The sequence below is a fragment of the Pristis pectinata genome, chromosome 19, assembly GCF_009764475.1.
Source record: "Pristis pectinata isolate sPriPec2 chromosome 19, sPriPec2.1.pri, whole genome shotgun sequence".
NCBI lineage: Eukaryota > Metazoa > Chordata > Chondrichthyes > Rhinopristiformes > Pristidae > Pristis > Pristis pectinata.
In genome coordinates, this window is record NC_067423.1 from 41,539,705 (window position 1) to 41,564,574 (window position 24,870).

At 39.9% G+C, this 24,870-nt stretch overlaps 1 protein-coding gene across 8 annotated transcripts in view; it reads right to left on the reverse strand.

Moving 5' to 3' along the window:
• The window catches only part of nr2c1 (nuclear receptor subfamily 2, group C, member 1), a 92,794-nt gene that overhangs the window by 42,803 nt on the left and 25,121 nt on the right, over positions 1 to 24,870 (reverse strand). For 6 of the 8 annotated variants that reach the window (XM_052033445.1, XM_052033446.1, XM_052033439.1 and 3 more), the window contains 4 exons: positions 20,120 to 20,176; positions 15,051 to 15,129; positions 2,349 to 2,432; positions 481 to 597 (listed from right to left, as the gene is read on the reverse strand). In XM_052033445.1, coding sequence (XP_051889405.1) covers positions 481 to 591 — 111 coding nt within the window. In that variant the 5' untranslated portion in view covers positions 592 to 597; positions 2,349 to 2,432; positions 15,051 to 15,129; positions 20,120 to 20,176. The remainder of the gene's footprint in view (positions 1 to 480; positions 598 to 2,348; positions 2,433 to 15,050; positions 15,130 to 20,119; positions 20,177 to 24,870) is intronic. The other 2 variants (XM_052033441.1, XM_052033444.1) reach the window with 1 other exon arrangement.

Genomic DNA, 24,870 nt, shown 5'->3' on the forward strand with positions numbered 1-24,870 from the left:
ATTTCTTATTACTGCAAAAAGTTTGTATAAAGTTATTTTATCTAATAAAATGCATTTGAGTCGTATTCAAGGAGACTTTACCGTACATACAAGCAGCCAGAATTAAGCATGTATTTCTTTTTAGGTTTGGGGTCACAATTTAGCAAATAAACTGTTCTTGCTGTGGAGTTCAATCAAAAGGAAAATATACAAGCTCGTCAACTCTAACGTTAATTGAGTATTAATATGGTTAAGCAAAGCTATTTTAAAAGGCGAATTGAAATGTCGTTGAATATTTTTTATGGAATGGATACAATCTTTTCCAAAAGTTATTAAAAATAAATCTTGGAACTTGGTGAATTTGCTTTTAAAACTAAAAGGGGACCATATGGAAATGTTTCTAAACTTCTTCTAGCTGGTGCAATGAAGTACAGTACAGATGTAACTACTGCACATATAACCAGATTCAAACAATCACGTTCAGCAACCAACAAATCGTACCTGATGTTCAGCTAGTTGCTGAACTAAGTCATCAGTGACCGTGATGAGCTTTACTTGAGCCTGTTCAGCCAAGGAGACTGGTGGGCTTCCAGCCATAGACACTTGATGCATATGAACCTGTAGTGGTCATAAAGCAAAATTCAGCAAAGGATAAAAACCATGGGAACAGGAGTTCACTATTCCAGATCAGGAAACTGACCTCTTTTACCATGGCAACTAACCTCCTAGCTAAGCTAACATATTCTGTCAATCAATTAAGATCAGGATCGATCTGTACCTCAAGTCCATTTATCATGTTTTTGAAGAATATTCCTTGGCATTTTTAGCTAATGAAAATCTATTGCACAGTTTCAAAAACTTCTATCATTCTAGCATCCAATCTTTTTCGCCATAGAGATCCATATTGCCACTACATTTCCTGATTTCAATGTTTAAAATCAAATTTGTCCCCAATCAATTCTCAAATTTATCCAAAAGCCAAAAAGATGGAAACTATCTGGAGCTGCCTAACGGAATTGTTGGATCTGCCTTCCAAATAGGTATTTAAATCACAGCCTTGCCCAACATTTGAATGATTGGGACAAAGCAGAAGGTGAGGTGGGTTGCAGGGGAGGCAATAGTGTCCTGTTACCAACAGTTAGGTCTTTAGTCACTCTATCATGATGCAGCAATTGTCAAGCATCACACTTATACAGAACAGAAAAGTTGCATGGTGGGAACTGTTTACTGGTTGGGGAAAGGACCACAAGAGGATTTCATAAGACATATTGCTTAGTCAGTCCTGATAACAAAAATCTTCACCACCGTCAAGATGCAAAGAGAACAACATTTCTCATAGTTTGTTGACATTTTCACAGACCGGTGGTGGTAAATAATGCAACTTCTTGCTAAAGGAGTGGCCAAAAATAATGGAGATTCAAAGCCCTCTGTAAGGAACATGCCCTCTCTAGTCAATTGCAAATCACACAGAACTCATTGCCATCATAAAGATTCAGTGGATTTTGAGGGAAGTTTGCTTGGAAAGTGACATAACTCCCTACTGTTTTGCTAGAGAGCAAAGTAAAGAATATTTTTCCATAGTAAATTTTCATATTTCCTTATGACACAGCAAAGCCACTCAGCCCATCAAGTCTATGTCAGCTCTCAAACCAATCCCATTAATCTCATATCCTCACTTATTTCCCTGTAATTTATTCTCTTACATGTATACCTTATGATTCTCCCACCAGCCACCTACACTAGGGTTAAGTTAGCCGATTAATAATCAGCAGAATGGGCTTGGGAGGAAAGGCAGGTGTGTAGATTTTAAATGCCAGCCTGTTAAATCAGTCTCTAAAAAAGGCTTTTATGACCACCTTGCAAAAGATAAGAAAAATACATGACGACTAAAACATTATGTATTCAAATTTGCAAACAGAATAAAATCAACTGGATACATTTAATAGAAAATTAAATCTCAATGTCAATAGCTATGCACCGATATTTTTGAGAATGCACTCCTGAAGACAGGAGATCAGAAACAACCAGACATATGTCCCAACACCAATCCCATGAATACTGATATTCTAGCTACCAAATTAGTCCCAATGTTCATGTCTTCATTTCATGCCAGGACCAATTCATATTCAAACAATGTAGATGAATAGTTCTTCCTGTACTTTAAAAGACAAGCACAAATGCATTGTGCATGCAGATAACATTAAATATTCCCCCCGAGTACTGCCCTGCAGACTGCCACACGGAAAAAAAAGCTGCGTAATTAGAGTCAAAAATAATATACATGCAACATGCTATCATGTAATGGCCCATACAAGAATAATTGCAAACTAAAAATCTATCAACACTTCCAAAGTGGTAAAAATGCTTACCTATACTTGTCCTCACAATGTTCTCGAGCTTTTATACAAGTATAAATGCTACTTTTCTTTCCAATTACTTGTTTCTCAGCATGTCTAGAGTGGGGGGAAAAAAAATCACCTTTTAAAAATGATAAGGGATAGTCAACGTGGCTTCGTGCATGGCAGGTCATGCCTAACGAACCTAATAAGAGATTTTCGAGGAGGTTAACGGGAAGGTTGATGAAGGGAAGGTGGTGGACATTGTCTACGTGGACTTTAGCAAGGCCTTTGACAAGGTCCCGCATGGGAGGCTGTTCCAGAAGGTTAAGTCGCTTGGCAGTCAGAATGAAGTAGTCAATTGGATTCAACATTGGTTCAGTGGGAGAAGCCAGAGAGTGAAAGTAGATGGTTGTTTCTCTGATCGGAGGCCTGTGACTAGCGGTGTGCCGCAAGAATCGGTGCTGGGTCTGTTGTTGTTTACCATCTATATTAATGATTTAGATGATAATGTGGTAAACTGGATCAGCAAATTTGTGGATAACACAAAGACTGGGGTCGTAGTGGACAGTGAGGAAGGCGATCAAAGCTTGCAAAGTGATCTGGACCAGCTAGGAAAATGGGCTGAAAAATGGCAGATGGAATTTAATGCAGACAAGTGTGAGGTGATGCAGCTTGGGAGGACAAACCTGAGTAAGACTGACACAGTGAACAGCAAGGCACTGAGGTGTGCGGTAGAACAAAGGGACCTGGGAATACAGATCCATAATTCCTTGAACATGGCATCACAGGTGGATAGGGTTGTAAAGAGAGCTTTTGGCACTTTGGCCTTCATAAATCAGGGCATTGAGTACAGGAGTTGGGATGTTATGTTGAAGTTGTACAAGATGTTAGTGAGGCCAGATTTAGAGTACTGTGTGCTGTTCTGGTCACCTACCTACAGGAAAGATATCAATAAGCTTGAAAGAGTGCAGAAAATATTTACATGGATGTTGCCAGGACTTGAGGACCCGAGTTACAGGGATAGGTTGAATAGGTTAGCACTTTATTCCCTGACGCGCAGGAGAATAAGGAGAGATCTTGTAGAGGCATACAAAATTATGAGGGGTATAGATAGGGTGAATGCATGCAGGCTTTTTCCCCTCAGGCTGGGTGAGACTAGAATAAGAGGTCATAGGTTTACGGTGATAGGTGAAATATATAAGGGGAACTGAGGGGGGAATCAGAGAGTGGCGTGAGTGTGGAATGAGCTGCCAGCGGAAGTGGTGGATGCAGGTTCCATTGTAACACTTAAGAGAAGTTTGGATATGTACATGAATGAGCGCACCGTGGTCCAAGTGAAGGTTCATGGGACAGGGCAGAAAACCAGGCCAACATGGACTAGATGGGCCAAAAGGGCCTGTTTCTGTGCTGTAATGCACTGACTCTGGGTTCAACACCAATGTTGCAGTGTTAAGCAGCAAAGAATCAAACGCCCAGAAGTGTAATGGAAGCCCAGAGTGAAAGACAAAATCCGTTCATTCCAATATCTTAGCACTGGTTCAAAGTGAAAGACATAGGAGAGTGTTAGTTGAGCACAAGCAGCTGAGCAGCCAAGTTAAATAACTGGAACTCCTTTTGTATACTTGGTTTTGAAAGAATATTTCAAAAGGCAGGACATTATTTCAACCCAATCATAAAATCTTGGTCATTTAAGTTGTATAAGACAGAAATGAATAATTCTTTCCTCCTCATGTGCAGATGTAGATCTGTTCTGCTTAAATTAATTAGGCAATAAATCCAGAAATCACTTAGTGAAATCCCCCGCTGCACATGGGCCGTGTGCAGCACAGTTCTTAGCTTTTCACAACGGTTCAAGAGTCAAGTTAATTTTCTGGCAGTTTTTGCTCCCTTCAGGTTTGTTAAATGAGTAAACCCAATGGGGAGATATCACACATACAAGGACAATGTCATGGCTGTTTATGACGGCAAAGTAAACTGTTATATTGTCCAAGATGAGAATGAGAAGATTTTAACTCACTTAATGCTCTAGAATACTTGCCACCTAGGGCAGCAGTGCATGGTGGCTGCAATCAAGCAACCAATGGTAGCACCACGTTTGCACAGTCTACAGGGAGGCCCACTGTAGCAGCCACTTTCACCCAGGCACAAAATTGTTCAGACCAGTGATGGCAAGTTCATCTCTGTTGGTGTTAATGATGGGGGGATTGATTACACATTGAATATTAAAAGGTGGTGGATGCCTTTCTGTGTTACGCTCTTATTTATCCATGGAATAAATAAGATGTTATCACAGTCCATAATTTTACTGAGAGAGAATTTAATTGCAAAAATCAGGTATCCTCAAAGCCACTCTGCAAACATAGAATCATCGAAACATACAGCACAGAAATGGGCTTTTATGGCTCACCTCATCCATGCCAACCATGAAGCCCATCTACACGAATCCCATTTGCTTGCATTGGGCCCCTACCCCTATATACGTCTCCTATTGAAGTTCATATCCCTCAATGCCTCTCCTTTTTAAGTTCCTGTCCAAACACCTTTCCAGTGTTGTAATTGTATCTGTCTCTACCACCTCCTCTGGCAGCTTATTCCAGATACTCACCAACTTGTGTGTGAAAAACCTAACCCGCCGATCTCCTTTAAATTTCTCGCTTCTCACCTTAAACCTGTGCCCTCTAGTTCTAGACTTCCCTGCTCCGAGAGAAAGACTCAGGCTATTCATCCTATCTATGCCCCTCATAATTTTATCAACCTCAATAAGGTCACTCCTCAGCCTCCAACGTTGCAGTGAGAACAAACCCACCCTATCAAATCTCTCTCTATAACTACAGCCCTTCATTCAAGGCAACAACCTGGTGAATCTCTTCTGTACTCTCTCCATTGCTACCTCACCCTTCCTCTAGTGGCAACCAGAGTTGTACACAATATTCCAAGTGTGGTCTAACCAATGTTTTGTACAACTACAACATGACATCCCAACTCTTATACTCAATGCTTGGCCTATGAAGGCAAGCATGCCAAAAAGTCCTTCTCACCACCCTATCCACCCATGTTGCCACTGTCAGGGAGCTATGGACTTTGTACATCAATGCTCCTAAGGTCCCTGCCATTCACTGAATATGTCCTACCAGAATTTGACTTCCCACAGTGCATTACCTTACACTTCTCTGGATTAAATTCCATCTGCCACTGCTCTGCCCAACTTTCCAGCTGATCTATGTCCCGCTGTATCCTTAGACAACCTTCTTCGCTACCAACGACTCCATCGGTTTTTGTATCATCTGCAAAATTACTAATAATACCCCTTACATTCTCATCCAAATCATTTATATTAGAAACAACAATGGTCCCAACATCAATCCCTGCGATGCATCACTTGTTACAGATTTCCAGTCAGAGAAACACCCATCCACCAGTACCCTCTACTTCCCAACACATCTCAAACAGCAGTTGTCCTCAACAAGATGTGGGACAAAAAACATTAAAATTTACATGCAAAAGTTGCCGGCTGTCTTCTTAACTACCTCTGTATTTAAAAGCTTGGTCCAGCATCCTCAGGGGCCCATACTGTGAAGACAGATTATTCAGATTTGGCTCTCCTCCACAAAGGTTGCAACGTGATAGCGACACCAATATGATTTCATCTCTGCCATATTACAGCTGTTTAACTAAGTTCATGCCTACTTCATACAGCCTGGGCTCTGCTAGGCAACGAGCCAGAAACACCAGTCTATAGTAATTTATTTTCTCTTTATAGCAGAAGTGAAAATTGACTCTGGAATGACGAAATAGTTAGCCAGTGTTCTAACACCAGTTGTCATTCAGTGACTGGTGCTATCCTGCCCTTCACTTACGGCAAGGACAGGATCAGACTTGGTTTCAGTGGCTTCGCTGCCAAATAATGTCAACATTCTTTGACAAGCATACACAAAAATACCTATTAGTCTCCAGACGGAAATGGGTCATTACTGGTGTTTGCTTTCCCCATAAGCAAATAATCCTGATCACATTTATACGTTTACATCCTTATATCTTCAACCATCAAATCAATCTCATCTGAAATTTTGACAGCTTCTGTTTCAACTACTGACCCTGGAAATAAATTCCTTATGTTTGAAATATATTCCATGAAATTGAACATAATGCCTTGCTCATCCCACTTCCATGCTCAGTTTCCAACAGAAGATGCAGTACACTACTTCTCTAATCTAATCTTTTGCTGCTGTTATTTCCTCTATTACATTTAGTCATATGCAATAATCTAAGATGAGCCGAGCTCCAGACCCTCCAAAGACAAATTGCTGTCTGCCCTCATCCGACTGAAAGCCTCAAGTGTAAATAATGATTTACTTACATCTCAAACATTGGAAGACCAAATCTTGACAGCTTGGAGGTGTTGAGAACGACTGTCAAAAATGCATTAAGCATGAAACTGTTAACAGCTCCAGGGACTTCAAATTTGCTCAGTCATGTAGCTTGCTTCCACTTAAATCATCTTAGTTCCTTCATTCAAATGAGATATTAAGCTACATCCCAGTTTGCCTAGTTCAGACAAACATTTCCCACATTATTTAAAACAAAAGCAACCCTATTTTAGATGAATTAGGTTTGTTTAATCCTGCAGCACAGATGGAAGCCATTCAGTCCATTGTGCTAACTATTTAATAAAATCCACACTTGGAAAGGCAGAGATTGTCCATGGATAATTGACATGGCTTTATTCATGGGAAATCCTGTCTCATTAATTTGACAATGTTTTGAAGCCATAATTAAGCATATTGATGAAGACGATGTGATAGACGTCCTCTACATGGACTTTAGTAAGGTCTTTGACAAGATTCTGGTCCAGAAGATTAAAGCCCATCAGATCCAAGGTAAGCTGGAGAAATGGATCCAAAATTGGCTTCGAGGGTAGTGGTGGAGGGCTGCTTCTCTGATTGGTATACCATAAGGGTTGGTGCTGAGACCTCTGATGTATTCTATTGACTTGGATGTGAACGTAGGAGGTATGATTAGCAAGTTAGCAAACAATATGAAAATTGGTGGTGTTGTAGATAGTGAGGAGAGTTGTCTAAGTCTGCAGCATTACACAGATCAGCTGGAAAGTTGGGCAATGGCATTTAATCCTGTTAAGTGCGAGGTGATACATTTGGGAGGTCAAACAAGGGTAGGATTACACAGCAAATGATAGAGCCCTGGGGGAGTGTTGATGAACAGAGACCTTAGGATACATAAATCCCTGAAAGTGGCAGCACTGGTAGATAAGGTGGTGAAGAAGGCATATGGATTACTTGCATTCATCGGCTGTGGCACAGAATACAAGAAATGGGATGTCATATTACAACTTTAATTAACATTGTTTAGGCCATTTGGAGTATTGTGTGCAATTCTGATCACAAATAGGAAGGGTGTGACTAAGCAGAGGAGAATCACCAGGATGATGCCTGGATTGGAATGTGTCAATGGGTTTGTTTTTCCTGGGGTGGAGGCAGTTGAGGGATGATCTGATGGAATTAGGATATAGGTTTAGGAAGGGTAGATAGTGAGGATCTTTTTCCCATGATTGAGGTGTCGAAGGCAAGAGGACATAGGTTTAAAAGTAAGAGGTAGGAGGTTTAAAGGGGATCTGAGGGGGAATTTTTCTCCCCATACAGGTGGTTGGAATCTGAATACACTGCTCGATGTGGTGGGTACTCATACAACATTTAAGCAGCATCAGGACTAGCACTTGAATTGCCAAGTCATAGAGGGCTATGATGAAGTGCTGATAAATGGGATTAGTATGGATAGGTACAACAGTTGGCATGGACATGGTGGGTCAATGGGCCTGTTTCTGTGATGTACGACCTATGATTCTAAAAATCCTTGCTGCTCCCCAATAGCCTTTCAACTTCCTCATTATTTATCCCACTGTTTTGAAAGTTAACAATTGGTTTCCAGCACCGTTTCAGGCAGTGCATCCCAAATCAGAACTTGGAGCATTGAAAGATTTACCTCCGAATGTGCCAATTGGGCCCGTTATATAAAAACTTACAATGTGGTCAACAACTCTCAAGCTAGTGGAAACAATTCCTCCCTATGTACTCCATCAAATTCAATCAGAATGTTGGATACTTTTATTAACTCCCCAAGTACCCCAGCCAATATGCTCCTCTCAAGCAGTACACATGAAACAGGGAATAGGTCAATCATTTATCTCTCAGCTAGGTTTAGGACCATGCTGCTCATAAAAATGACTGCTACGTTTGTTTGCACAATAATACCCACTTATGATTAATTATGTCACATGCATTTTTTGCACGTGACACATGCACCCCATTAATTGATTTTTAAGGAAAAGTCAATTCTCACATTTCTGTAAATGTTTTGCCTCCCTGGGAGGCAAAAGAAAGAGGTGTCATAGAACAGTTACTGAAGAATGTTAACGACTAGAGATGAAATATGGGAACTTAGATTAGAGCAGTACTACATTGCTAAGAATGGAAGCAAAGGCTTGCTCAATAGACCTTCTACTTAATTAATGAGCTGAGAACACAGACTTATGATCAAACCATCTGAGAAAATCTATTAACTTTCAAATATTATGATGATGCATTAACAAAAGTGGATGAAACCATTTATGGAACTGTACATTTCAGTGAAAAGTCAAAATACAGCAGCCTGCCTGCAAAAACACAGCTGCCCCGTACAATGCGTTCCACAATCCTACGTCAGAGTCAGCACAATTACCCAATAATTGCCACATTGTGAAAAACAAATAAGCTGCAGATGCTGGAGATCTGAAACAAAACTAGGAAATGCTGGAAACACTCAGCAGGTCAGGCAGCATCTATGCAAAGAGAAACAGTTAACATTCAAGGTCAGAGAAGTAGATGTGAAGGATCCATTGACCTGAACCATTAACTGTTTCTCTTTCCACAAATGCTGCCTGACCAGCATTTTCTGTTTCAAATTGCCATTTTTTCCCCTGATTTTATTATACAAGTACAGTTTGGCCTATATGATCAGTGGCTGCAGTACTATATTATTGGTTTGTTCTGTTTTGTTTTATTATGGCACTCTTGGGAATAAAACAGGGTGAAGATGATTGGGTAATTCCTTTGTTATTAAGCTTGGTATTACACTGTTTTCAGTGACTTAGATTATTGCCATTTTCTGGAGAATTTACACTACCTTTACTGGGAGAAGTTGCTGTACTTTCCTCTACTCTTTAAATAGAAAGCTAACAGAGTACATGGAATTTCTTGGCTGTACAATGGATTGTTTACTTCAAGTCCTTGCCCTGCCAACCTCCAACACGCTGCCCGATCTAGCACTGGAAAAACCTTTAAAAGGCAGGACATATCTATTTTACAGAACAACATCCCTCAATGAGTTCAAGTCCTTCAATCAGTATTGATGACAGGAGCAGGAATGAGCATTCCAGAAATCTCTTAATTAGAAAATGACACATGCCAGCAGGCACAAGGAGCATTGCTCGGCAGCAGTAATTGCAACTGAGCAGTCAAAGGCAAAGAATAAGTACTCTAAAGAGTGTGTCACTCTTTCCTGACTGGATAACCAGATTCTGTGGGATCATTGTTACTGTGATCAAAATCAACCAAGCTGGAAACTCATCATTGGGACCCAGACCATCTAAGCCCTTATGGGCAACGTAGAGTGAATGCCCAGAGGACCACACTGATCATAGTCCAAGAACTCTGGAGATTCAGCACTGACGTTGCTGCTGAGCACTTCCCAATGTATGGGAGAAGCATAGTTCATGGAGAAATGAGACTATACCTCCTTTCGAAAGGATAAACAGAAAATAAGAAGAATCCAGGTTTCACAATAGTAGCTTTGACATCAAGAATGAACATACACTGACTTAACATATTTCCTTCTGGAATCAGTGATCACCTCATACCTATCTGTCTGTCTCAGTCTCATAAGGCACCAATATCTCAAAGCCATCAGGCCACATGCTCCAATGCAGACAATGAAATCAAGATGAATCTTACTCTAACTTTGACCAAACCATTTCCAGCTTTTAACTTGTGGAACAGAACCACTGGAAACATAGGAATGGGGAAAAGGGCCATACTCCTCCAGAACAAGTGCGTCGAACAATGCAGATCACGAGTTCAGGAAAATCTAATCCAGCTATTCTTGCCCAGTCAATCATCAGCAACATGGTGTAAGATGACAGTGTTATCAAGCAGCATTTATACACTAACAACCTGCATGCTAATGCCCAGTTTGATCCACAGCTCATCACGACCCAAGTCCAGAGGCAATATAGAATGATTGTCCCTGACTTCAAAGCAGCATTGACAAATCACGGCTTCAAGGAGTTTTACCAACTAAATATAATGATCACCAGGGAAAACAAAGGAAGACAGTGTTAGAAGTCAGTCATCTCAGCCCCAGTCATCACTGCAGGAGTCTCTTAGGGCAGCATCCCAGGCACAACCATCTTCAGCTGTTTCATCGACGATGTTCTGTCCACCAGCGGGCCAGACGTAGCAATATAGGTTAATGATTACACAACATTCAGCCCTCTGAGTCTATGCCAGCTCTCAGAGGTTATTTCCGATAACCTGTTCTCCCCACATTTCTATCAATTACCCCCAGATTCTACTCCCATCTACACTAACAGCAATTTAAAATGGCCAATTAACTTGCCAAATAGCACGCCTTTGGGATATGGGAGAAAATTGGAGCAGCCGGAGGAAACCCACATAGCCACAGAGAACATGCAAATCCACACAGACAGCACCAGAGGTCAGGATCAAACCTAGGTCACTAGAGCTGAGGCAGCAGCTCTTCTCCCCGTGCTGTCCTTGGGAATTCCTCCAACCGTCGAGGAGATGAGGAAGCCCATTAAACAGATGAAGAACCCAAGTCAGGTGGAGCTGCTTGACTTCCTGAAATCATCCTCGAGTGGGCAGGTGGAGAATGTGAATATCATTCCTCCGTGATGTTGAAGAAATATTAGATATCCCAAATGCTTTGACTATAGCAGGCTTCAAGGAAGGAGATGCATTCAGATTGGGAAATGACCTCGTCGTACATCACAGGAAAAATCATTGCACAAACCTTTCCGAATCCTTTTTAGTTATTAATTTTTTTAGGATACAGTTATCGGTGGCAAGGCCAGCATTTTATATTGGCTCACTACCCTCTTGAACAGCTGCAATGTTTCCTGAACAAGGTTCTCTCACACTGCTGTTCGGTTGGTAGCCCCGGATTTAGATCCAATGAAGAAACGTGGTAGATGTTCGTAAGTCGGGATGGAGTGCAATTTAGAGGAGATCCTGCAGATGGCAGTGCTCCCCTGCACCCGCTGCCCTTGTCCTCTTTGATGGTGGAGGTCACAGGACTGAGGGGTGCTGTCAGGACTATTCTAGCTGAGTAAGTGCACCTACTTCAGTGACAAAGCTATATTCAGCACGTGGAGAGTATTCCTTCATGCTTCTGATTCATGCCTTGCACATGATGGAACAATTTTGGAGTGTCAGGCGATGAGTCATTTGCTGCAAGTTACCCAGCCTCTGGCACGCTCACGTGTCCAGTTAAGTTTCTGGTCAATGGTGACTCCAAGGACGCTGACAGTGGGGAAACCCAGCGATGGTAATGCCATTGAAGGTCAGAAGTAGTGGTCAGACTCTTGATGAAGATGTCATTCCCGACAATAAATGTTTCTTGCCGCATGTTGTCCAGGTCTTGCTGCATGCTGGCATGGCCTGCTTCATTTGCTGAGGAGTCGCAAATGGATTTGAATATGGTTCAGTGAACATTCCCATTTGACTTTATAATTGAGGGATGGTCACTGATGAAACAGCTAAAGATAGTTGAGCCTAGGAAAGTGCACTAAATCCTGTGGTGATGTTCTGTTACTCACTACTAAGGCCAAGGTCCTCCTTTCCTAGCAAGTCCTAATCTGATGCTCTCTGCCCATTTGACTTACCCAAAGTTTTCACACCATGCTAAATAAACAGCCATTGTAATTTGTGACTGTACCAAATTTACATAAAGACTACAATAAAGTATGCTTGCCAACATTGCAATTCATTCCAACCAAGTGGAAGACACGCTGATAGGACACCATGGGAAGCAATCTTATTAAGGAATTCTAAAGGATCCCTTGATCAGTATGTCAAATGAAGGATGGCCCACAATGTGGACCTCTAACTCAAGTGACTCAGACGTTGAAAAAAAAGTCTACCAATAAAAACTCTTCATGAAAGAAATGCAAAATGCCATACTGCAGAAGATCAGCAGTCCAGATCTCCATCATCCAAAATAGCTATTTAAAAAAAAATGCACATTTAAGATTTGGATTGCAATGGATTACAAGTTTCCAAATCATAAGCTTCTGTGCACTGCTGGATTCCATGAATTTGGATAAATACAATAATTAAATGTTTTTGAAACTGTTATATTAACATTAAGCACACTATTACATTTAAAATTTACATTGAGTATACAAATATAGGACTTCTAAAGAATGACAAATATCCAAAAAGTAATCTATCAAAGACTCTAATTCATAATCCAATTATGACTGCACTTTGCTGTCCCCAGGATCTTGGGCTGAAGATCTTCTAGCGTATAACTTGAGTCATGGGCATTAAAAGAGTATTTGTATCCAAGCTGGGGACGTAGAAAAGAATTGTTGGATAAGTTGTAAGTCAATGGAAGAGAATGTGAGGAAAATAAAGCATGAAATCTACAATAGTTACTGAATTAGTTCTTGTTGGTTCCAGCACACACAGGTTAAAGCTAATTACCAACTGTATCTACAATATAAATCCTACTTTGGATTAAATTCACATTTTAGCACAAAACAGCTTACCAGTACCCATCCTTGCTTATTCAGATACTTAGGCTGAGTGTTCCAGCAGGTTTTTCCATTAGGCCTTGACTAGACCTTGGAGCTATACTCCCTAATAGTCACAATGCCAGACTACAAATTTCAAGATCAGTGAGAAGTCCTTCATTAGAACTAACAGCTATTAATCACCAAAATATTCAGGTTGATAAAAATACAAACAACGTGATGCGGAAGGTTTAAAATACAGGCCATTCTCAATGTTAAGACTAAGATGAAGATACCCCAGGTAAACATCATCCAACAGCATCAGATATTATATTTTCTGTTCCATTAACAGTTTTAACTTGAAGTTATTGGTGTTCTTGTTTATACTCTGTATAATTCCTGGACGTTTCATTAAATCTGCTAATAAAATATACTCACTACACACAATATTGGTATCAATATATGCGGTTTATCAATGCCATTGCACCAAATTGGGAATCCATCTAAAAGGTCAAAACGTTTGACACAGATTTATGATTCAACCTACTCCAATCAATTCAAACATCATGTGTAATGGATAAAATGACTGATCACTGAATATTGTTTCAATAACCTTTCTTCACATACATCAGCCGAAGATTTTGAATGGGGGATCCAAGGTCAACTTAGCCTCTGATAAATTGGCCTGAAGCCAGCAGAAAAACAGATGCGCATGACGTAAACCATCAAAAGTCATATTAAAGGGAACACGGTGAAGTGTGTTTGTTCTTTAACATTACGAGTACCAATTCGTTATCTAATTAATTAAATAAATTTGCTTGCTGGTTTATACTCTGCAGAATTGCCTAATGGTGTCCAGTTTCTGGTTGCTGAGAATAACAAGTGCATGTTATATTCCAATAAACCTGATCATTGTAGCAGGCTTTTTTTTTCCAGATATTACTACATTTCTTATTTAGATTCTGAGCAAATTTTCTTTTCTATGGTGGATGGTTCTGAACTACAGAAGAATAGCACAAAAATTGTGTTTAGTTGGTATCAGTAAACTTGCCACAAGTAACACAGCTGGGTATTGTACTCCATTGGAATGATTTCAATGGAATCAAAGCTTAGAGGTAGAGTTAATAGTTACTGGTGCGTCATACACTTAGCAAGACCAAATTGACGAGAAATTTCTAGGTATATGTCCACAATTAAAAATCCTAAGTTGGGATACCAGTTTTAAAAATATGCATTGTCAAATGACTACTGCATCACTATCACCTATCAAAACACAGTACAAACAATAAATTATTTTTAACTTGTTGCAGGGAAACTTTCTGGTAATATATTAACCCAACAGGTTTTGAACCAGTCTGGCTACTTACTCTCAATAAAAGGTAAATGCTTCAGACAAAAATTACTAAAATGTCTTTCAAGACCAGGAATTTTTTTTTAAAAAGAAAACAATGGTGTAACAGTTTGATAATTTGCCAATGTTGATCACTTAAAGCTTCCTTTAAATTAAACTTTGATTGACATTCACAAATTGCTAGTAACTGCAGTTTCTTGCTGCCATTGTTCAATAATTTACAATTGGATCACATGCCATTTGATTGGGCAGTTCCATGAGTGCTTTTAGATCACCTTACTTTAGCTGAGAAGCTTCATTCAATTTGCACCATAGTTCCGTTTCACCGGTTAGATATGCAAATTGAAAAATATGAAATCATCAAATTATTTGGCATTTTGTTGGATTTCTTCAAGCAAAGACCAGGCACTAGGTTGGTACTGAACATTCCCATCATAGCCACTTATCTTTTTCTCTTGCAAATGGGGAAAGGGAGGGCAGGGGTTGGCTGACAAGACACTGGGCTCCCTATAATACAATGAAAGGCACTCAGTGACCAAATTGAGAAAGCTGTTTTTGATGATTCCCATATGCATACCTCACCCACTTGAGCTTCAACAATCTGCTGTGCCAGTTCCTCCATACTGTTTGCCATTCAGATTATTCATGAGCACGTCCTGGAAGAAATACACAGATTTATCCAATAGTAATAGTGAGTCAAAGAAAATTACAGAATCCTCATCAGGTGAAGAAACGTATGACAGTTTACACCTACAGATGCACCAAGTTCCAGTTTTTAAATAAATGTAACATCACTTCTTACTCCCTAAAATAAGCAAGCATAAAATCCTAGAAAGGATGTGCATTGATAAACACCAACCACAACCTCAGAACATCCCAGACCAGTGTCAATATATTCACACATGAATATGTGCATTAATGGAATGATCAACATTTAACACCCATCAGAACTGCTCCAGGGGCCATTTAGTTCTGAAGTTTGCTGAAGTGCAATATACGAAAAGTGTCAATGAATTTGCACAAAAAAAAGATAAAACGACTGCAAAATGTGTTTTAGTGATATAGACCGAGGATGAAAATTAGCTTGTTTCTTCGGTAACATAATTGTAACTTTTATCCAGATGGGTCAGGAAGGAAGAAAATGAACCAAAGCTCCATTGGCATATAGAATTTGTGGCAAATTTTGAAATTTAGCCAAATAAATTTTCACATGAGAAACACAATTGTGGCATAAATGCACAAAAGTACAGAAGATCAAATCCTATTCACAAAATTATAAAGATGAAATTGAATGCAAATAATCTTTATAATTCCATTCATTATGAATAACATCTAGCCACTGACAGTGTTGACGATTCTAATATCAATCGACATTATTAATTCAAACTGGATGTAAAATATGACATGACAATAAATGGTGGAAACTGCAAATATTGCAGACAATATTTTACAAATGAAAATTGAAATTTAATTTGAAAGCAGACTTTTAAGTGATCAACATTATACTTAAAGGATGAATCCAAAGGGACCAACAGAATCGTCACACCATGGGGCAGTTCTTTGAATGATACGCGTCCTCTGCTCTATACAAACGTCCATTCCGAATTATTTCTTTGTACCTTGACATTTTCATTAAGCTTGCACTAGTGATCTTTTGCCACTTTCCCTACTATTGAAGTTCAAGTTAAAGTAACACGTCAAATTTCCCTTCATTACACATATGCCACATAATCCACATCAGCTCAGAAACTCAAGTTTTTACTTCTTCATAACTCAGTTCTCTGATACCACAAATTAGATATCCCATACTACTGTTGGCATCAACTTTTCATTCAGTTATCTAATACTAGCATACATTCCCCATCCTCGTTTGGTCTAAGAAGGTGGAAGCCAGCTTTCTTACATAGATGGAGTCCAAATGAGAACCATGTTGTAACTTACCCAAAGATATCACCAAATGAAAAACATAATTGTGACACGAGGGTTCTGACAAAGTGTTTCTCTTTCTATAGATGTTTCTTGACCTGAGTATTTCCAACATTCTCTATTTTTAAATTCAGATTCCCAGCAGTTTTTTTGATTTGCATTTGAGTCCATATAATGGCAATGCTCCCACAATGTATTAGACATGGTTCCAGGATTTTGATATCATGGTGAAGGAATGGTGATCTATGTCCATATGTGAATTGGAAGAAAAATTTTAATGTAGTGTTATATCTATTGACAAACAATTCTTGCTCTTCAAGGTAGTAGAAGTCAAACATTTAGGAGGTACTACTGAAGAACATTGACTTATCTTTTGGTTCTGATGCAGACTGCACAATCTACAACATCGATCGTGTTCTATGTTATAACTTTACTAGGTTAGCGTCTCAAGCTGGGACGATCATGCTCTTCTACACTCTGCATAAAACCAGGTGACCAAACCTGGCTCAATTGTGACAGAGAAGTATGGCCGTGAGGTTACAGATTGTTTTCTGCTGTGACAGCCCACAGGATCTCATGGATGGTCAGTTTTCTTTTGCCAGATGTGCTCTTGATTTACATCACATAGGAAGCTGTTGCACAACAAAATGAAAGGTATCTTCAGTAAGTGGGGTTGGGAGGGTGGGGGGGTGGTGAGGGGGAGGTGGTGGAGAGAAGCCTGGTCATCACAAGGACTCTGCAGTAATCACTACTAGTCAGTCACATACAAGAATGAAGTCACCCAACTTATTTCCTCCCTTGATTCTCTCACCACCTGTTACTAGTTCAGTTCGGCAGCTCTGGCCTTTATGACTACCAGGCCACTTCAGATGTTATAGACATCAAAATCCTGCAACCATATTATATGCTGTACCCTTGAATTGAAAGAGGGTAGAAGATACTGCTCAACAGGAAGTCAATATTGAGGCATAGTAGAACCGTTATCCTCTAACTGCTAACCATGTTAACAGCTTGCACCTTCCACTTTCCCCTACCACCACCCTAACATCCTCCAGACTTTAGTGAGATGAATTCCTGTGGAACGGAACAAATCCAGGGATAGTTGTCGAGTCTGGGACTGGATGAGAAGTATGATTCTAAGAGTACGATTTTGATAGACTGCTCCTCGATAAGTTTATGGGAGAATTCGTTATACATGCCAATCCCCAGATATTGGAAAAGAAGGTGGTGCAGGATATACTTTAAACACTTCCCCATTTCATGTACAGATAGTAACCTGATCATCCAGTTTTATTCCAAATAGTTTTTTTTAATAAATAATTTCACATAACTTAAGAGGCTTGCTAGACCACTTCAGGAACAGTAAAGGTTCAGCTATGTTTGTGTGGGACTAGAATTGTTTGTGCACCAGGCAGGTAAAGGTTTTCTTCCCAAAAGAACAATGATGCAAGTTTTTAATGACAAGCTGACAATTGTATTGTTTTATTTGCAGACACCAATTACTCCTAGATTTCTTTAGAACAGAACTCAAATCCTCAGTCTCTCTTGGTGTGATTAGAACTCAAATTGTCTAAATTATTACACTTCTCGCAGGCGGCGGTGAATCTCTGAAATTCTCTACCCTGGGAGGCATTGTGGGCATTTAAAGAGAATACAAATAAAGTTTTGAAAAAAAAAATCAGGGAACTGAAAAGCTATGGGGAACAGGCACAGAAGAGGAGATAAAGCCTGGTGAAGATTAGCATTACCCACATTCAATGGCTGGGCTGGCTTAAGTGCCAAGAGGGCTAATCCTGCTCCTATTTTCTTATGTTCTTATGATTTCAGTGGTAATTAGGGGCAGAAATGGAAGCAAGCAAATATAATGGAAAGCATATAGACTGAAAAGGTCAGCTCAGGGTTGAACAAAATACCAAAAAAGTATAGATCAATTAATTCAAACTCTGATGGTTGGTGGTGAAGGAAGCACAATGGAGCTCATTTTAATGGAGGCAAGAGTCCTAGAAAACAAGAAATACATCAGATGGAAATGAGCATTGCAGGCCAAACAAACCATTTACCAAGAGCATCAGCAAATATTACTAACACTTACCACCCCTATTCCTAAATTCTTTCATCCACCTATCCAAATCTAGAAAGTTGACAGCTTCTGCCTCAACCACCAATTTCCAAACTGCATTCCAAAGCTTGTCATAGCCCAGCCTCAATACACTATGAAGCACACAATAGCCCAACTGAGCTTGGAAGATTTTTTAAAACCTCATCAACATCTTGTCTTTTACAACTTGTGCTGTAATAAAATCAGGAACTACATTTTCTTTTGCTGGTTCCTAATTAGGATGACTGCTGTCTCTAATGTGTTATGAGCCTGTGCCCTCAAATTCCTCAGCAATAAGCCTATTTCCATACCAAGCATTAGCATTATTTTTTTTGTTTTAAAACAAAAAGCATCACATCATACCAACAGAAACTGGGGAAAAGACCAAGATGGGAATTTGCAGTGATGGTCAAGCTTCATGATTGTGCTTTGAGAGCAAGACAAAAATCACTTCAGACACACTGGGTTATAAGCAGAAATACTGGAGAACCAGGGAGATAACTTTCAACAAATAATGATGTTGTAATTTCCAATTTTGTATCTTGGGGTTATCAGAACAAACAACATTCTAGGTGTTATCTGATTGGAGCATTGCATAAATTAATCTCATCATAAGGACATTTTTTTCACTAGCATGGAGTAGCTGTACGGCTAACAACCAAATCTTTTCGAACTTGATGGGGAAGGAAGTCAACTTTACATCAGAGATACAAGAGACTACAGATGCTGCAATCTGGAGCAACAATCTGCTGGATGAACTCAGCAGGTCAAGCAGTATCTGTGGGAGAAAAGGAATGCAGGTCCTGATGCAAGGTTTCAACCCAAAATGTCAACAATTCCTTTCCTCCCACAGATGCCGCTCAATACACTGAGTTCCTCCAGCAGATTGTTTGTTGCTTTAACTTTACATCAATTCTGGAAGAAGTCACCTTTACCAAAACTCTATCCTGCTATAAAGAGGGAGTGGAACTGGATGGTTACCTCAGCTAACTAAGCAAGTGTGAAGGGTTGCTCCACCTTGATGGAGGCAAAGGACGGAAAAGAGACAAATTAAAGATGCATTAAAGAGGGTCCATCACGGACACTGAGGGTGGTGACAACCATCGCAGAAAGAAGACCCGGAGTTTGGAACTCAGAAGATAACAACCTCCATCAGAATGAGCCTGGCCAGTTCACCTCACAAGGGTAGTATTCAAGTCCAAGCCATGAGTCTTGTGATTTAGCGTAATGAATGATAAACCAGAATCTAATGTGGAGTTACTGAGAATTAATAGTATGCTGGCATGCCTAAGTGACTTGAGTACTCTGAGAGTCTGTGTGACATGTCAGTTGATACCCTATAGAGATAATAGGGTCAATATTGCTTATTGCACATCAGCCTAATTTTATGACATTGACACAACAGAGCCAAAGCCTAATACTCAAGAGGTCTTGTTAAATTGTTATCACCTTTCTGACACCATTGTCGATCTCATACTGCAGCAACTTATTTTCAAGTTACAAATGGGACACATTAAACAGCAAAGTTTCCATCTAGAAACTCCAACAATATAATAACAACAAGTAACATTTATTGAATAGTTGCAATTCTGGTTTCTGATTCGGAATTCTCTACTACATACCTTTTGCTGTTCTTCTTTCTCCAGCTTGGCACTTTATATAAACAGCCACTTTTTAATCTGCATGTTAGAATGGGCAAGAAAATCATATTTCAATTCTTCGAAAGTAAATTCAACAGATAGTATCAGCTGAAAAATAATCTTGCACAATACAAAGAGCAAGAGTGCATTTACACAGCACTTTTTATGACTGATGGCTATTATACAGGCAACAAATTATTTCTGGACTCATGTTTATTGTAAAGCCAACAAGCAGTTTTCTGCACACAAAAGGCCACAAATGAAGACAGAAGTGACTAGATCACCTGCTTTTGGGCAACACCATTCGCCAAATTTGGCAAATGTTAGCCAGGACAGCAGAAAATATCCTTCAATTCTTTGCCTGCAGAGAGCATTTATGATCATCTAATGCGCATTGCACCAAAGAATTAGCAATAGGTTAAATAGCTCAAGTCTCTGGAGAAGGCATTAAACTTCAGACTAACTTTCGAGAGATTGAAAAGCGTTGGTGTGTTCAAAAGGACTTTGGTGTCCTTTCCTAAGGATACACTTCCTATAGGAGTACAGCAAAGATTCAGGCTGCTTCATGGAATCACAGATATGACAGGTGTGTCATATGAAGAGAAGCAGTAGGGTAGGCCTGTGTTCTCTGGAGCTCTGAAGCATGAGCAGTGACTTGGGTAAAAATACAAAGTTCTTTGAGGGTTAACAGAGTAGATGTGGGAAGTATGTTTACCCGGACTGAGGAATCTAAAACTAGGGGGTCACAGTCCCAAAATAAAGAGTACACTATTTAGAATGGAAAGGAGCAATTTCTTCACTCAGGGTGTAGTGAATCTTTTAAATTCTCTACCCCAAAATCCCAGAGGCTCAGTTACTGATTGCACTCGAAACAGAGCTGGATTTCTGAATACTGAAGGAATCAAGGGATGTGAAGCTAGGGTGGGAAAGTAGTGCTGAGGTAGATGTAGAAAAGGCAGATATATATGGATGAATGAGACGATACTCCATTCCTTTATTGTAAATAATAATGCACAGTAATCATTCCATGTGTCTTTTTAAAACTTTGAAAATCAATGGCAATGATATTATAAATTAAAAGGCCCCACATTGCTGCTGACCAGTGCCCCTTTCCTCAACATGCACATTTTGTGTTAATTTTGATTTCCTTGCAAATTTTCCCATACTTCATATTTTACAATTCTTACCTATTTGTCACTCTGTTCTTTCCTCTCTCTTGATCAACAAGATTGCATTAGTTTTTACTTCTACTTTTAAGCTCTGCCCTCCTTTAGTGATCCAGAGATAGCAGGTGGAACTCTTGCCCCTTGGTGGTAATAAACTGGTTCTGTCCTACATTGAAATCTCACATGAACACCTCCCATTGGGTTTATTTGCTTCACACCCAAGTGGATCTGAGCGGTTTATTATGGTCTTTCTTCTCAGAAGGAAATTGCTTACCCTAGAATCTTAGACATTTTGCATTTCACTCTTTCAAACACATTAAACCTAAAAAAAGTGTTCAGTCACCCTCAACGTCAGGCTGTTGACTAATTCTGATTCATTTCCAAACACTAAATTTCATATTGTCCCTGTTGTAGAAAACCAACCTGAACAGACTTCAAAAATGCACCAACTTTGAGACTCAAGCTGGCCCTCTTATTGTCAATCCACATGGAAATCAAAATTCCCCCCTTAAAACCAGGCCTTTAAAAAACCAGGCTTACCTGATTAATGTATTCTTCCACAGTTGGCCTTTTAAAAACAGGGACTTAATGACTTATTACAAGTTATGTATGAAGACAGAAATTTAGGTTTGCTGGCAATCTCAAGTTCAGTGTCAATGTGTAGTAAAATTCTTCACTGAAATATAGGTATGTAGCCAAGTGTAATATTTTCCCCCCGGAATCCCATCTCTAAAAGACAAAACTGTCAAAAAAAAAAGGCTTATTCAGGCAATGGGAAGCATCTTGAGAATTTCAATTTCAAATCAAAATTCCTTTTCATTGCATTAAAAACACAACTGTATTTCAGAAGAGGTGTTACACTTTTCCTGCTCACATCATATCTTTCTCGTTTGTGTGGGTCACTAGCTGGACAACCCCAGAACATGACAGAGCTATCCCTGGCTTCAACAGAGTGCAAGGCAAAGTGGCGGGTGCTGACAGATATCATGGTCAATGTGGCCTCCTTTGCTAATTACAACACCAAAGAGTAATTTTTCAGATAACTACTCCTGATTACCCATGGCTTTTTAAATCTGATTAATGGCCTTGTGGAGTAGATTACATAGCCTCTGACAGATGGGGGCTGTCCCAATCGTGATGCAGAAGACCTTGCATTTATTGCTGTCTTTACTCTATGGACTAAAACAATACTTCAAAGAATTAAAGGAAATGGCTTGCGTTTATATTGCACCTTTCATGAATAGTTATCTTTCAATCTGGAGAAAGGTGAATCATGGTATGAATAGAGGCATTTCTCCGGGATCAGTGTTGGGGCCATTACTTCATTTATCTGCAATGACCTAGACTTGAGGGAAAGTCTAAATTTGCAGATGACACAAAACTTGTCAGGATTGCAGTCTGTAAAGAGGATAGTAATAGAGTGCAGCCACATGCTTGACAGGTAAATATTAATGCAGAGAAATGCAAGGAAATGAAAACACATTTTGGTAAGAACAAGGAGAGACAAAATAGAAGAGTACAGCACAGGAACAGGCCCTTCAGCCCATGATGTTATGCTGAACTAATTAAGCTAATGACACCCATTTAAACTAATCTCTTCTGCCTGCCGATGGTCCATATCCTTCCATTCTCTGCATATTCATGTGGCTACTTAAAAGCCTCAAAAACCTCTATCGTATCTGCCTCCACCACCACCGGCAGCGCATTCCAGGCACCCACCACTCTTGGTGTAAAAATCTTGTCCCACACATCTCCTTTTAACTTTCCCCTTCTTACTTTAAACACATGCCTTCTAGTATTAGACATTACAACTCTGGGAAAAAGATACCAGCTGTCATAATTTTATAAACTTCCCTCAGGTCTCCCCTCAGCATCCAACACTCCAGAGAAAACAACCCAGGTTTGTCCAACCTCTCCTTATAGCACATGCCCTTTCATCCAGGCAGCATCCTAGTGACCTCTTATGCACCCTCTCCAAAGCCTCTACATCCTTCCTATAATGGGGCAACCAGAATTGAATGCAATACTCCAGATACAGCCTAACCAGTTTTATATAGCTGTTACATAAATTACTGACTCTCAAACTCAATGCCTCGACTAATAAAGGCAAGCATGCCATACACTTTCTTTACCACCCTATCAATTTGTGCTGCCACTTTCAGGGAGCTATAGAAAGCACCCCAAGGCCCCTCTGTACATCAACACTGTTAAGGGTCCTGCCATTAATCCTGTACTTTCACTTTACATTTGATTCCCAAAATGCAACATCTCACACCCGCTCGGATTAAACTCCATTCGGTACTTCTCTGCACCTATCTGCAACTGATCTATATCCCGTGGTATTCTTTGGCAATCTTCTATAATATCCACAACACCACCAATCTTTGTGTCATCTGCAAATTTACTAACCCACCCATCCATGTTTTCATCCAAGTCATTTATACATATCATAAACAGCAGAGGTCCCAGTACAGACCCCTGTGGAATACGACCAGTCACTGACCTCCAACCACAATAAGACACATCGACCACTACGCTCTGCCTTCTATGAGCAAGCCAATTCTGAATCCAAATGGCCAAGTCACCGTGGATCCAATGCACCTTAATCTTCTGGATGAGCCTATCATGAGGGACCTTGTTGAATTCCTTACTAAAATCCATGTAGACGACATCCACTGCTCTACCTTCATCGATCACCTTCGTCAGCTCCTCAAAAAAACTTAATCACATTAGTAAGACATGACCTGCCCCACACAAAGCCTTGCTGACTGTCCCTAATTAGACCACGATTTTCCAAATACTCATAAATCCTATCCTTAAGGATCTATCCAATAGCTTTCCTACCACTGACATGAAACTCACTGGTCTATAGTTCCCAGGATTATGCACATTTCCCTTCTTGAACAAAGGAGCAACATAAGCTACTCACCAGTCCTCCAGAACCTCGCCTGTGGCTAGAGAGGACACAAAGATCTTGGTCAAGACCCAGCAATTTCATATCTTACCTCTAACAATATATCCCACAGGCCCTGGGGATTTATCCACCCTAAGAGACCCAACGCAATCTTTTTCTTCATCTCAAAATGCCCTAGCATATTAGTATGCTCTACAGTGATCTCACTATCCTCCACGGTATTCACCAAGGAGAAGGACAAGGCAAAGTACTCATTTAGGACCTCACCCACATCCTCCCTCCTTTATCCTTGAGTGGTCCTACCCTCTCCCTAGTTACCTTCTTGCTCAGAGAAATGCAATAAAGAATATTGTTCTTAAAGTCAGGGAGGACCAGAGGGACTTGCAGGTATGTGTACACAAATCATTGTAAAATGCCAGGGCAGGTTGAGAAAGCAGTTAATAAGGCAGACACAATTCTGGGATCTGTCAATAGAGACAGAATATAAAAAGCAGGAGAGTCATGCTGAACCTTTAAATAAACACTAGTCCAGCCTCATCTGGAGTAGTGTGTTCAATTTGGTTGCCACATTATGAGATGGATATGAAGATATTAGAGAGGGTCCAGAAAAGACTTTGGGTTCTCTTCCAGCAACCCTAATGATTCCTGGAATA